This window comes from Protopterus annectens, chromosome 2.part2 (assembly GCF_019279795.1).
Source record: "Protopterus annectens isolate FY-2018-M chromosome 2.part2, PAN1.0, whole genome shotgun sequence".
Lineage (NCBI taxonomy): Eukaryota > Metazoa > Chordata > Ceratodontiformes > Protopteridae > Protopterus > Protopterus annectens.
In genome coordinates, this window is record NC_056730.1 from 539743597 (window position 1) to 539759926 (window position 16330).

At 39.5% G+C, this 16330-nt stretch overlaps 1 protein-coding gene across 4 annotated transcripts in view; it reads left to right on the forward strand.

Moving 5' to 3' along the window:
- Positions 1-16330, forward strand: part of LOC122795706 — a 1598363-nt gene that overhangs the window by 482877 nt on the left and 1099156 nt on the right. For all 4 annotated transcript variants that reach the window (XM_044064005.1, XM_044064007.1, XM_044064006.1 and 1 more), the window contains exon 2: positions 5520-5572. In XM_044064005.1, the coding sequence (XP_043919940.1) occupies positions 5520-5572 (53 nt within the window). The remainder of the gene's footprint in view (positions 1-5519; positions 5573-16330) is intronic.

A 16330-nucleotide genomic window follows, 5' to 3' on the forward strand; every position in this document is an offset into this window, starting at 1 on the left:
CAGTTGGCAACCCATTGAGTGACATAGGGATTTATGCCCAGCTTAGTAAGTTTATCTATGATTCCAGAGTGGGGGATTGTGTTGAAGGCATTGACGAGGTCCAGATCGGCTTTGTGGACCGCCTTACCCTTGTCCACAGCTCTGGAGACTGATTCGAAGAAGTCAGTCAGGTTCAGGAGACAAGATCGGCCCTTTACGAACCCAAACTGGGTGGAGTCCAGTGTTTGAAGGTTGCCAATGTCTTTGTTTATAAGTTTCATGATAATGCGTTCCATGCCCTTGCAGATCAGGCTTGTCAGACTGATGGGACGGTAGTTCCTGGGATCCAAGATGGAGCCCCCCTTGTGGAGTGGGATAACTGTAGCTGTGCGCCACTCAGTGGGCATGAAGCCTGAGGTGAGGCTATGATTAAACAGGACACTTAGGTGAGGTGCCAGTTCATTTTGTAGTTCATGTAGTACACAGCCCGGGATGTCATCTGGTCCCATGGATGCTGTATTCTTAGCTTTGGAGACTGCGGTTTCTACCTGTGTGGCTGTGATTACCGGAATTTGGTAATCTTTTGGTATTGAGATGGGCCCTTTAGGGGGTGAGAGGGGGGGTGATGTTGGCACTAAATCAATCTGCCAGGATATTGGCAATATCCTTGGGATCAGTATATTTAATGCCATTCTGTTGTAGCTCAGAGCATATCTGAGCATTGCCATTTAGATTCTTGACATAACTGTAGAATGCCTTGTGGTTGCCTTTGGAATCTTTGGCAATTTTATTTTTGTAACTAGCTTTGGAGAATTTTATGAGGGATCTCAGCTTCTTACTGAGGCTGGTAAGGGAGTTTTTTGCTTCCTGGAATTTTCCTCTTTTCTGCAACAGTTTCTTTCTTCTGTTATATAGTTTGTTTATGGCAGGGGACTACCAGATTGACTTCCTTTTTTTGGAGGAGAGCGTCTTGGTTCTATTTGGGATGGCACGATTCATGCACGAGTGGATGTTCTCGTACAGTGTCTTAGTGTAGGATTCAGCAGTCGAACTTTCAGCTCCCACCTGCATGGGTGTCATGAAGTTTGTCACTTCTGACTTGAGTAGCATGAAGTTGTATTTGGAGAAGTTTTTTATGGATGTTTCCTTACTGGGGGGTGGGGGGTGGAATGTGGATGTCAAGGGTGATTTGCTTATGGTCAGACCTGACCAATGAGGGGGTGACCACTGGTGTGGAGCATCTATCTCCCATGTTGGTAATGACCAGGTCTAGGATATTGGAGCAGCTGGTGGGACAATAGATTAGTTGATCCAGGGCATTGGAATTTATGAATTCCAAGAACTGCTGGGAAAAGGTGTTGGTACCCAAATAGTTTTCCCAGTTAATGGCAGGGTAGTTGAAATCATCCAGTATTAGAGTGTTTGGCTGTATCTTAATATTTTCCAGTATGTTTAGAAAGGTGTAGTGAGACTCTTGGGGCATAGTGGGGGATCTGTAGCAAGCTACAATTTGGATTGCAGTCTTACCTAGTGTTAGTTGCACCTGGAGAATTTCAGATGCATTGTGTTGGGCAACTAGCATGGAGGTGTGAATATCCTTGGTGAATGTGGACACTCCTCCACCTTTGTGTTTCGGTCTTGGTTTGGTGGCAGAAAAGTGTGGTAAGAGTTGTAGCCTGGTATTGCTGGGGTGCTCTCTGGAGCCTTGAACCAGGTCTCAGTTACTGCACAGATATCAATGTTCTCCATTTTTAGGAGTGCCCCGAGAGAGTGCATTTTGAGGTTTAGACTTCTAGCATTGGGTAGCATTACCTTCAGATTTTGCATGCTTGTATCTATAACGGTGGTGGTTTTGTCCTTTGAGCCTTGCCTAAAAAAGGCACTATAGGGGTGGCAAGAGCTTTAGCCAGTAACCTGAATCCCAGGGGTGACAGGTGCAGACAATCTCTGGCAAAGCATCATGGTCTGTCGATCATGTCATCCCAGGCAGACAGATACTGGATCCCCTTTGAATGACACCAGAAGCTTAGCCAGTTGTTGAAGTCAATCATTTTATCCTTATACTGTGGTATCATTCTGAGTGAAAGCAGGATGCTACTCAGGGCTAGGGTCATACCTGCCTGGGCCACATGATCCAAGAGCTCTTCCATGTCTCTTTTCATGTAGTCCAGGGAGGTATGTCTCAAGTCATTCACTCCAACATGGACAATGATAGAGTCGTATTTGTATTTGTTGTGGAGTGACTTGAGTGCATGCATTATGTGGCGGATCCTGGCACCGACAGGCAGCTGACTGTAATTTTCTGCTTGTTCAGCCTGGTGAGTGGGACATCAGTGTGCCTGACTGTAGAGTCACCTATGACTAAAATGTTGAGTACGTTGTCTTGCCTTAGGGGCTGTTGTTGGGTTGCACACTGGTGTTGCGAGCTTTGGTTGTGACTGGTGTTTGTTTGCATTTCAGCTTTGGAGGTCCTTGTTGATTCGGCATGTTAATGTTAATGGCCTCCGCATATGTAGGTTTAGTGTTGCTATGTGTGGGCGTTGATGGTGTGGGTTTTGAAAGGCTACATGTTGCTTGAGGTGTAGTGCAGTCTCTTCTTGACTTTCTAGCACAATCTTTGCTGGAGAGAGCTTTGCTTCCAGTTTGACTATGTAAGTACATCTCTCGCAGGTTGTAGTGTTGGGTGGCAGGAGGAGATGGTTGTCTGTGTACATGAGGTAGTTGCTGCATTGCCCCAGTATGCCCAGATTCACCAGGTGGACAGGAGAAATCACTGGAAGCTGACCCTTGGACATGCCTGCTTAGGTGCTTTTTTGTAAAGTATAAGAGCTTTTACCCCTTACCTTTGCAAGGTGCTTTGCAATTTTAGGCTGTTTAGTGCCTACAGTTAATTTCTCCTTATTAACAAGGAGAGTTAAGTGCTTGTATCAGTTTAAGGCTTCCTAGTGCTTTCCAGCAGGTTCTAGAGCAAGTGCTAGTCACAGATGTTCAGATTTTAGTGCTACTACTGAGAAAACAGCTAGTTCTAAGGGAAAATTTGAAGAGCACACTTCCTGGCACCTGGAATAGTTTAACCGTAGCCCCGCGGTGCTGCATGATGTGAAAAATGCGCAAACATGTACGTTCTTAAGTCATAAAGTTGAAAGAGATACAAATCAGCCCAAAATGACTAAAATTACAATTTCAGAGCTGGAAACCACTCCTCTAGTGTTAGACAGGCAGTACAATGCTCACCAGTCCCACTGGTAAGCAGTAGGACTTCCCTCTACAACAGCAAGGTCTGGATAGCTCTGAACACAAAACATAAAGTCCTGAAACCAGCAAAGCCTTGGATCTGGACTGTACTAGCTAGGAAAGTCAGGAAATGAGCAAACAAGATAGTATTTTTTTTTTGGTTAAAACAAGGCAGTAATATACTAAATAAACACAGAAAAGGCTAACACACTTGAGTGTGTAGCCCTAAACAGTAAATACAATTAAAACTCTACAAAATTAGCAATTTAAAACTTTTTAAATGAAGCAAGGCAAGTGCACAACTGAAAAATGATTTAAGAGGCAGTAATACAGTAGAATAAGTAGCTAGTCTACATATACAGAAAAGTCTATATATACAGAAAAGCAGCTAAAACACACTAAAACAATTCAGATGCAGTGCATCCTAGAGCACTTGAGTTGTAGCAATATTAAGGCAAATACAGTTTTAATAAATGCACTAAAATATACTCTATATTTCCAAAATGTTTGAGAAGCACAGTCAGAACACAAGGATACTCAGACAATTGTTTTAAAGAAAGGGAGAAAGGAACAGAAGGAAAGAAACTAAGTGGGTTGGCCTTCTCAGATGTTCTGTCTGTATTAGGTAGAATCAGCTGTTGACACTAGACTGGGAGTAGCGTCCAAGATCAAATTTAGAGTAGGGGCGGGCAACTGCAAGGCCAGCAGGTATAAAGACAACATCCTAATAGAGAGGGAGGGTGGGATAAAACACTACAGAGAGGGAGGGTGGGATAAAACACTACAGAGATGTTTATCACAAGTGAGCCAATAGCTATGAAATACAGTATAAGTATGCAGTATACAATAAAATTGCTATAAATATCTAAAATAAGCAATAACTACTACAAATAAGCAAAACAAACACAGGCTACTTATTGCTATATATCACAGATCAGCTGCTCCTCCTCAGATAGCTCTGTCTGTAAATTTCTGTGTCATCTCAAGATTATCACTGCCATCGCAGGTACCTGCAGGACATTACAGCCAGGCATCTTGCTGCCATGCATGGGGACTGAGGAGTTCGACATATTCTCATCCTCATGACAGCTGCAGGGCACACTTTCAAAATGGAGCTTGCAGTGCAGGCCTTTTGGTATGTATATGCTTCCATCATGTGACAGTTTTCAACTGCAGCACAGAGCACTGATTGGCAGGACAAGCACCCTACCTGAGCTCCTGTCTAGCTGCACTACCACCCTCACTGCTTTGGTAGTGGCATCACAGTGAGACCGAACAACCTCCCTTCCCCACAGGATGGGTTAGGCGGCCCCAGCATCTTATCCCCACCCTTCTAAATGATTCTTTTGTTACCTGCATCTTTTAGCAAAGTTTGGGTCTATATGACCACTGTTAGGGCCATTGCTTACTTATGCTTTGAGTAGGTGTTTTCGCTCTCTGGCAAATCAGTTCTTATTCTGCTGAGTTTACTTCTTTTATTTCAATGTGCATGGTGTGTTACATACTGTAATGACTGCACCAGGTTGCTTGAGTTTTCTAATGGTATCATTATCTGTATACTTTTCCCTTAATCTATTTCTCTTGCTACTTACCTCAAAGGTGCTTTAAGTCAACTGCCAGCAGTATGTGTACATTTCATGCCAAAATATGTTAATAATGTACTAATATCGATAAATGATTATTTATGAGAAAATGCCAGATTTGGTCAAGAACAAAGCAAGAAGTCATTATGTTTTGCAGTCTGATACATAAGTTATAGTAAGTGAAATATTCACAGTTCTGATTCTGGTGTAGATACAGTGACCCCAACACTTTAATTTACTTTACGTATCATGCATAAAGTAATTGTTAGTTTTCATTTAATAATTTGTTAGCTAACATGGATAAGACTCCTATTTCCAGATGCTATTTTTAAGGGACAGTCAGTGAGTTTTCACTATTATAGTTACTTGCTCTTAGACAGAACCAAACCTGGGACTGCAGAATGAAGCTGATTAGCAGCTCATAGTCTAGCACTGAGTGCTGTACTACCAGACGATACTAAAGTTGTTTGTGTGAGATACATGCATATTCTACTGGACATAAGTTGTGTTAATTAACACCAAAAGTATATATCTATCAGTAATGCATTATTTTAGACAGCACTGTTATCAGAATGTGCAGCTTCATTTGTACATAATTAAAATTAATAGTACACAGTACTGTGTCTGTTTAGTGTGTTTTTCTGGAAGGTACATGCTTGTCATTTAGCTTTACTGTTTAAAATGTTTAATAGTAAATTTTAATTTCTTTTCTCTCTTTTGCAGGGCACTATTTGTCTATGACAGGGGAAATGATCTTAAACTGTCAGACTCTGGAGGTAAGATGTTTGTCTTTTAAGTTCAGTAAATGTCACTGATTTGCACTGAAGTGATGCCCAACAGACATTAATAACTGATGTCATAGCTTCTTCTTTTACAGCAGGTTAATAATACCAAAGAATACATTTTCATTCAGCAAGTCAAAACATGCAATTTGTGCTCAGTAAATTTTTGAACTTAGTCAGTCTTTATCACCTTAAACTGTTGTTTTTCCAAATTTCTTTCCAATGTACAGATCCATTGCTACAGTTATTAGTTTCGGTCTGATTGCTATGATCAATTTTAGTCAATTTAAATTAGTAAAGGGTTCAGACATAATCTTCAAGTACTGACTGAAAAAAAAAAAGAAACATAATATTTAGTTATAAAACAGAATAAGAAAATCACTCATCTCCCATAACGAGTCATGGGGAAAATATGTATAGATTGTTAGAAAATATTCATAACAGTTTTGCAGTAAGCAGAAATGCAAGGCACCAGAAGTGTTTCTAGGGCACTTACTCTGGCAAAACATAGCACATGTGCATCTCCCTGAGCTAAGAAGACATTAGTGAAGCACTGTAGCAAATCGCATTTATTTGCTTCATTGTGAAGGCATATTAAACATCTGTCAGAGATGACGCATCCGGATTACAGGCCTCAGAATGACTGCATGGTTTCTCCAGTTCCAATGATGTCTAGACATTCCAGGCTTTCCTCTATTCTCCAAATTTTATTTTATCCCAAAAACTTTCTACAAGATAGATTTATAGGAATAAATGGAAGAGGTTCTCATTTTGGGCACAACAGTGAGAGTTTGAATCCTTTCACTGCTCCAATCCTTGCTTTTTAGATTTTCTTTGATTTTCCAAGGGGATGCTAGTTTCTCCATCAAAGTTGAGCTAGGTCCAAGATGGCTGCACACTGAGAAAGAAACAGCTTGTTTCAAGCTCTTCCCGTGTGAAAACAGAAACTCAGCAGAGAAGGCCAGTAGATTTGTGTTTATGGGTAGGGTTGCCAGCTTTCTTTGTGGCTAAAACCGGACTAAGGTCACGCCCCTTGCAGCACCCATAACCCCGCCCATTCCCACCCCTCTCCCACCCATGCCCCACCCATTTTGTGACCTCATCACGACATGGGAACGCCCTCTTTTTCTATTCTGGATGCCTGCTTTCAGCCGATTTCTCCCCAGTTGCCATAAACACAGTTAGAAACTCTCACTCTGCATACTGTCTTGTGCTTTATTCTACAGTTATTACAGATATTTGGATTTAATTTAAAATATTTATTTCAAATTTTATAGCAGAAACTACTGATACACATATGCCAAACAAAGCAATACAGTCTCACAGTAAAAACAGACTTAGCATTAAAACTACTCTGCCTTTAAATCTCACATTCATCTAAACAGCATTGCACATTGTTTTCCCAAGTTTGGGATGATAACATTTTAAAATGTTCTAAGAAATGACAGTATTAACAGCAATCATATCTTACATCAATAACAGACCTGAAAATGTATAGCATGGTCTGAAAATACATGTTTAGTATAAAACAATACATAATGACACAATTGGTCTTGCAGCTTTTGAAAATGAAGTGTAATATTGTATATTGAATTTTACCTCACCCATTCTTGAACATCTTTCAGTAGTATTTATCATTTGTACCATTTTGAATCAAATTCTGACAGGTTTTGTGCTTCATTTTAATGGGAAGTGTGTGTGACACTGATTCATTGCCATTCTATGTTTTTTTATTAGTGTCGCTTTGGATTGCTTACTCTAAACGGACACCATTCCTGTCACACACACACACTTAAGAAATGAACCAAATCCCAGATGTTTACTTCTTGCCAATCCCAAAGTATATACAATTATATAAATTAGCCACACAGGAACGATAACCTTAGCCACAATACTCAATAGGAACAAGGGAAGGTAACAACTTCCTGGAACACTACCAAGCTTTCTGCATACACACCATCATTCCACTGAAGCAAAAACTTGAATTGAGCAACTTCTGGGCATTACCCTCCTATCATAGGCGACAACAACTAGAAGTCATCTCTGTTATATTATTACAGTCCCCATTGCTCTCCTTTGAAATACCACTGAGTCTTACCTTAACTCGCATATGCTTTTTGTGAAGCCTTGTGCCTATGCTACAGGACTGAACCATCAATCACAGAAAAAAGGGGAGTGTACAAAGTACACAAAGCTCATACCAATATTTTAGAAGAACGAACAATGTAGGATTTTCACACAAACTGTAAGTAAGCCAACAAATGGAGAATGGAAGACAGGGACAAAGTGCTTGGAAAGGGGCGGAAAACTAAACTGGACAAAAGAATGCAGATCAAGTGCTTAAAAGGTTAATGAAGACTGAATTATCCTCATGAGATATACAGAATGTTTAAACAGCACATGCAAAGCTGAAAAGGCTACAGAGCTATGTCTGTTGATGCAAAGGAGAAAAATCCAAGGAAAGACAAACTGTAGGCCAAGGAAAGACAAACAGAGCCTGTAGCCTACAGTACTACTCATACCTCTCAACTGTACAGATTCACAGAATGTCTAGATTTTTACCTCAATTTTTTTTTTCATAAAACTGTGGTTTTCTGGCAAATTTGTGGCATATCATTAAAGATTTCAGTTAAAAATAATGACATACATTTGAGTTTCAGGCTTTATACTCTTCAGAAAAATAATGCTAATTCAAAACCTGTTACTATATCAACTTTCTGTTACTATATCAACTTTCTAAGTAAAGTTTGTAAAAGAAATACTTAAAAATGTCCTTATTTTGTGGCCTTTATCCCCTTTTATGTATGGCTTTGTCCAGATTTCTTGTTCTAAGAGGTTGAGAGGTATGACTACAATCTAACATATGGATTGTGCAGACAATATTTAATAAGATTGTCCAAAAAATCACAGGTTCTTACTCCGCTTCCTTGAGACATCTCAAGCAAAAGATCAGGCAAGCATTGCAAGTCTAAAACCTAAGGAAAAAGCCAGCAGTGAAATGTGACCCATTACACAGAGCTAAGAGCAAGAACTTAGAGAAATACAAAAATGTATTCCAAAAACTTACATCCAGCACTTCTTGGTCACAATCATTTGAACTTCAAAGCCAGATGATGCCATTGAAATGGACCTCTATTGCAGCAGCACACCAGACAGAGTGGTGCTCAGCCATCATAATAGTATCCTTGGTGGAGTGACCTACTTGGGACATTCTTGACCAATGTAATGGAACACACATACAAGGAATTGATTACATTTTTATCATATCCCTTGCATGAATCATTCAGAGCTTTTCTGTCTTAAGGAGAACAGATAATTCAGAAAGCAGAGAAGAAACTCGTAAAGTGAGACAGTGCTTATAAAAAGCCACACATTATCACATGACTGCATTTAAAAAGCCACACACACATGACTGACTGCAGGTGTTGAAATCTGCTTCCAAACTACAAACTTTGCAGCATGCATCAAAACAGCATCTTTCTTTGTACAGTGTCAGAACAATACAATGGCAAATGGACATAGTCTTAACATTAATTATAATAATCAAGTTTGTTCATCAAATGCATACCAGGAAAAGCTTATGAGGCAGGATGCCCTTGCTTACTTCTAAGCAAAGTAAACAAGGAAAAAGCCTGCATCTCAGCCTCATGGTAAGGGAATGAGCACTGCATTTAGACAATCTGTCAAAGTCTAGATGATAAACAAGGCAGTTACTGTCACTGAGGTCACATCTGGAAAGCTTTATTCTGACCACAGAATCACTATGCAGTTCAGGCATCCAGTTGTTTTTGCTTTTAGGTAGTCAAGTACAGTCTCAAGTTAAGTCTTTTCAGGAGCCTTGCCCTGGCTACACCTGCCCCCCCTCCTTTAATATACATACATATGGAACAGGTACACAACTCCGTTGCACAGGGTTAACAATATGCTTCACGAATCATGGAACTCACCCCAACGCTATAACCAACGCACGAGATAAAACACCTTGTTTACTGCCACTACGATCAAAGTTGAACTCTTGTTGCTCGCTTGCATAGTTGCATTCTGAAAATGCTGCCTTTAAATGCTGGCTTCTGCTTCCCGCTCGCACTACCGGAAGTGAGCTCCTTGAGCTCAATTCCGACAGGCTGGTAGCCCTGAGGGACCTGATGTCATTCGTGATGACATCAGCGTCAGTGCCGCAAAATTTAAAAGTCCGGTTTTGAATGAAATTTCTAACCGGACAACTTTTCAAAAAACCGGACAGTCCGGTCAAAAACCGGACATCTGGCAACCCTATTTATGGGTGAATTTTAGTGATTGGCTGATGGGTGCACTGTCTTGATGCCAGCAATAAAGAAATACAGAAGAACTGGAAAAAAACAGCTAGAAAAAGTAAGAAAGAAACACTGACTAGGGAGAGTTCTGCATCTGTTCAGCAAACAGTAATGCAACCTTCAGACATAACTTCCAATAAACCTACAAGATGATGTAGTACAACTGCTTATAGAGCTGGTTAAAATAAACAAAACACTGATAGAATATATCAACACAAACAATAAAAGGCTGGAACAAATGGAAGAAGCTTTAAACAGATACTCAAATGAGATGATAAAGCTGCAAAAATCAGAGGTTGAAATGAAGAAAAGGCTGGCTGAATACGAGTCTGCTCAGGAAGAGATGTTTCAAAGAAGAATTAGAGGGCAGAGCACATAGGGAAAACTTGAGATGTTCAGCTGTACCTGAGAAGATGGAAATAACAGACTGCATTAAATTTATGAAAACACAAATAAGCAACTGGACTAGTATTCCACAGCAGGATTTATTATTTGAATGGACACATTGCGTGTAAGCTCCAAATTTAGCTATAAAATAGCAACCTAGACCTTTAATAGTAAGGATGGAATCCTACCAGCAGAAAGAATTGATGTCAAAACTATGGCAGAAGGATAAAATACTAAAAGTGGAAAACAGCAGAGTATTTGTGGAGAATGATTACTCATTGTACACCAGTCAGAAAAGGAGCAAATGAATTCCTCTATTCAGAGAATGTTGAGACACAGGTGTGAGATTCAAACTCCTGTATCCAGCTGTCTTCAAGGTATTCTTCCCTGGAGGGACAAAATCATTTTTTGATGAAGCGCATGCTAAGGAGGAAATACAAAAGTTTGTCCAAAAACTGAGCTGTGAAACAGGAGGAAACTCTGCATCTTGTTCCTGTGGTAATGAAGATCACAGAGCGACTGCACTTGTGAAACCTTTTCCAGTTTTTCAATGGAAAATGTTGGAGAGAAGGAAGGGAGCATGAGGCGACTAGAAGAATCGAGAGCAAGTTGGAAATGAAGCAGAGACAGGTTTTGGGTGATGGAGAAGAACAGTAATAAAATCAGAAACTTAATGTGGGGGTGACAATGCAGTGACTATATTTGTGAAATATGACAGCACAAGAAAATCTGGAAATATTGGACTTCAAAATCCATTTGCTGTGTGGGGGACACAAGTATATGCCCTACTTTGTCATTAATGTTTGGAAAAATACTTTGGGAAGGGGTAAGAGCGGAGAACACTAACTGTAAGCAAATAAAACACTTTCTTTTCTTAATAGTACTGCATTTGTGTTGCATGGTTTTTTTTGCATGCTATTTTTGTGTGTAATGATTGTAAACATGTGCTGTTTTTATTTTTCTCCCCTCATCTCTTGTGTAGTTTTGAGAAACATAGGCATTGTAATGATATAAAAAAATAAAAAAATAAAAAAAGGAAAAAGGGAGCCTGGTTAAGGGGGAGTGACAGTTCAAATTCATGTGCTTTGTTTCATTCTTGCATGGGGAAGTCACTGATTAAGGAGCCGCGGTGGTGCAGCGGTAGCGTTGTCGCCTCACAGCAAGAGTTTCTCTTATTCGATTCTTGGCTGGAGCGCCTTCTGTGTGGAGTCTGCATGTCCTCCCCGCGGTCGAGTCGTGTTCGAAAGACATGCGTAGGGCGTGCCTTCGTTGAAGGTTGGGTGTCGAGCTGGCACCTCGGCAAAGTAAAAATCTACTGCCAGTCATTAGAGGACCAGACATCCACTGTGGCAACCCCTAACCAGGAAAAGCTGAAAGAAGAAGAAGATTAAAATAAAATAAATAAATAAATAACACACAACTCTCAAAGCAAGTGATGTGAAAAAAGGATCCCAAAAACACACTGGTCTTATAGCGGAGTTATTACGAATGAAAACGTTATACTATACAGTTGTCAGAAATGTGGTCAAAGTGTTGTCAGACTTCTTGAGGCAGACCTTCAATGTCTCCCAGCTAGTGCAGAAGTGCCAGAGGACTGGAGGATAGCATTAATGCCCTTGTATAATGGATGGAGCAGAAAACAAGTTGAGAAACTGTAGGCACATTAGCTTAACAACAGTGGCAAGAAATAACATGAAGAACATCTTGAGGTTAAGGTGGATATTATTTCAATAAGACAAACCTCTCCGATTGCAACAGATGGGTTTACATTTCTGAAGAAACTGTCAGTGAAACCTGATCCAGTTGTATGTCTGGGTTACAGGAGAGCCTGAGAGGGGAGTCTGGGTAGACAGTAGTCTACCTGTATTTCAGCAAGGCTTTTGAATCTACCCTCTACACAGAAGGCTGATAGGAAAATTAAGTGTTGGGGTTAGGACCAAGACCTCGAAACTGGATAGCTACATCATTGAATGGTTAGACACAGATGATTGTGGTGAGAAGAACAATGTCAGGAGTTAGGGAAGTGACTAGTGGACTACCATGGGTGTGCCTCCCAGCCTCTTCAGTGTGATTGTCTGTGGCATATCTGAGGGACCAGCATCTACCCAAAGGTCTGGATAGGCTGAACAAATGCACAGAAAGGTAGGAGTTGTGGTTCGGTGTAAACAAAGGCAGAGTCCTGCACATGGACCACAAGAACCCTGGTGTGAAGTATCAGCTGGGAGAAACACAATAGAAAAAGAATCTGGGAGCATAGATTAAGGCTGGATGACTAGGAGCAGAATGAGAAGTAGTGGGGCAGCACTGAACAGAATGTGTGTGTCGGGGGTATGTCTTCACAGAGATAGAGTCCAGAAGCAAAGTGGTAATGCTTCCACTGTTCTGGGTCCTGGTGACACCACACCACACATTACTTACTGTGTGTAGCCCTGGAGATCACATAAAGAAAAGGATGTTGGACTGCTGTAAAGAATTCTGACAAAAACTATCAGAAAGATCTGTGAGGTGGAGGGTAAGGAATATAACCAAAGATGAGAGAATCTAGTGATGTTCTTACATGAAACTAGAAGAGGTGGACCAGTGGAATGAGCTACCAGAATGAGTGACTTCAATTAAAGGGAAATCATTTTTGGAAACACCTGAGACATAACACTCGATTTTGCTGGGTAGTATTAGCTGCTATCAAATTCATCTGGAAAACAATTTGATAATTGATCTGAATTTCTTTTACTTCTTTCTGACCTCATCATTAGTAAACTCTTGTGTAGTAGAATGACTCATAGGGGACAACTGTCTCTGGGTTGCCACTGATATAAATGAAAACAACAAAATGACCGGCATGAGTGGAAGAATCAAGCAACACACACACACACGCACACACACACACACACACACACACACACACACACACACACACACACACACACACACACACACACACACACACACACACACACACACACACACAAAAGCAGACTGTCATGGGTTTCCAACCTAAACTCTTTTGGAAAACCATGAAATAACTTAAAACAGTTTTAGTCTACAGTCAGTTCTCCAACAAGGTCTTGTATGATGTTTCTGGAATAATTTAATTAAAGGATTCATTCCTCTAGTATCCCTACCTTTCCCTGACATCGATCTATGTAGAGCAAACCCACAACCCTTTCTGTCTACTCTTCTTTCATACATTCCTTCCTTTTTCTTTTCTGCTGTCTCCTCAAAAACAGTGAGAATACAGCTAGAAAAACTGGAAAAGACTTGTAACCTCAATTCAACTGCTCTACATCCTTTGTTTCTCCAAATTTTAGCTCCTGTTTTTCCAAAACCACTCAGGTATATTTTAGCATTTGGTGTAATAGTAAGAGTTCAAGCATTCTGTTATTGTTTTTCTTTTTTAAATCGCTTCCACGTTTTCCCACAGAATTAGAGACCCATTGTCAACACATACCCTTGGACTCAATTCTTTAAAATATCATTTATTGGCTGCCTCTTGTATAGTTTTTTTTTCACAAGTCCAAAAGGGACTTCATACTGGTAATAATTCTCTTCAAGTAATCCATTCAGTATCATATGCAATTTATTTACACATAGAAAAGGGACTGCTGACCACAGGTATCTTCTAAAACAGTTCATCCCCCTTTCCTTTTCACAAACCTGGAACAATGAGATAGCCACTGGCATGGGTCAAGAAGTACCTATCAGACAGAAGCTTCAATGCACTTTATCATAGTAAACTTTCAGACATGGGTACCATTGATGCAGGAGTGCTACATGGCTTAATGTTGGGCCCAGTAGTATTACTGTCCTTATCTCTAACAGACCTTTCCTTTGTTCTACCCTCATTTTCCCTAACATCATGTAGTGATGATAAGCATTGCTTAATAAATATATCCAGACTCAGTAGCAGTCTGACTTTAATAAAGTATGTCATAGGGTAGAAGCTAACTCACTCTCTGTTAACACATAAAATAGTTTACATTCTCATTGGTATCACTCAGAAACTAAAACTCGATAATGGTCTTACTCTGATGAACACCAATCTGCCTTATTAAACAAATGTACGTACATAACGACCTTGGATTATGGTTAGTACCACTACATCTCTTTAGGTATTGTATAGACAGCAGTGTCACTAAGGCCCCAAGTCAGCTTAAAATATGCTTAACAATTTCCTAATCTAAAACTCTAGGAAAGCAGCAAAACATTGTATTCCTAAAGTGGAATGGGTCTACTGTTATAACTTTAAATTTTTTCCAAAGCATGCACAGTTCAGGTCACCATTTCTAAACTTTGTAGGTTCATCTCACTGTTACATACATTTGAGCACCACTGCCTCACTTTAAAAAAGCTAGGTGCTTATTGGTTACAGTCCTTGCTGCCATGGTGCTCTCTGTCTTACCTGTAAGCTTATACACCAAGATAACTTCCCCCATTTACTATCAAGTCATGTCCATAAGCTCTCTGTTCCAACAGGACTGCCAACATTAGCGATACCTGCTTTTATTTTAGTACCTGCCAAACAGAGTTTCAATAAAGTGAGCCCTACTAACATAAATTGTCTTCCTGGGGGCAAATGCAGTGAAGTTAACTATGAATCTTTCAGCATTAAATTGCTGTCTTGCCTTTTTGTATGCTTGCCATGGCTTTACTGTCAGTGGATGATTCTACAGTAGGTAAAATAATATCTATGGATATTAAAATCTGCTTTGGAATGTACTTATATTGACATTGTACTAAAAAGCCCCTATCGTGTTTTTTTTTTTTTTTTGCTGACAGTGCATTAAAAAGCTCCATTTGAATGTATTTATTTTTACAATGCACTACTAATATTACATGATGAAGTTAATGAGGACAGCATTGCAGGGATTCCTCTTACTGCTCATTGTTTTGCTTTATTTTATTTTTAATTGTTATCTCTCTCTTGATTTGCTGTAGTGCTTAATCATGAAGCAAATTGTAAATATGATATTTCTTTGATCTATGGAAATATCTAGCCATTAAGCTGTTTGTGCATACTGTAATGTAAGATGCTTCTTAACCGTTAAAAGGTGTCTGTAGTGGATCTCACTCTGTAATGTATTTTTGATGTAACAGTCTATTTCTAATTGGGATGTCTACTCTTTCTTTCACTTGAAAGGCAGATTTTGCATTCTGATTCTGATATTTTCATACCTAACCTAAATATTTTTTCATCGTTTTGATTATAAGGATGGAATATTAATATAATGTCTTTGGTACCTCTGGAAAGCCAGATATGGTCATCTCATGTATACTGCTATATGAGATGTTTTTATTTTGAGCAAAATATGACATTAGTATAAGAGGTATATTATTGTGTTTGTTTTCTGATTTTTGGTGCGTGATGGTGTTTTTAATAAAATTGCAAAGGTTCCCTAAACCTTTTTTTTTAATGCTGTTGTGCAGCTGTCAAGTCAGGCAGATAGGCCTTAGTGTAATGTTAATGTCCTACCTGAGGAATGGTGTTTGTACTGTGTTACTCCTATTAAAAATCAAACCAAGCCCAAGTGTGGAAATGGAATCAACAGACTTCTGATCTCCAGCGTCAAATATTAGTGTTCTACCTGATGGGTAAAGGCTGAGAAAATGTCTGTCAGTAGTGTATGTCAGTGACGGAACGAGAGAGTTTTTTATGTAAATAAAAACTGCATCAGGAGTGAAGCAGAGTAAATAACCACTGTATATGTAGTTAGTAAATATCTAACAAATTCAAAGGATAAAGTCGGATTATGAGAAAATATTAAAACATTTCAGAGAAGAAAAAAACACAAACATGTTGAATGTTTGAAAATATTAGGTCTACCTAAAATCAAACATAAAATAATACAAAAAAAAAAACATGGGAGTTAAAGAGAAGCTGGATTGACTAATGTTTTAGTCAATGAGTGAGTGTTTTAGTCAGTGAGTACTGTTTTAGTCAGTGAGTATTGTTTTAGTCAATGAGTGAGTGTTTTAGTCAGTGAGTATTGTTTTAGTCAGTGAGTATTGTTTTAGTCAATGAGTGAGTGTTTTAGTCAGTGAGTATTATTTTAGT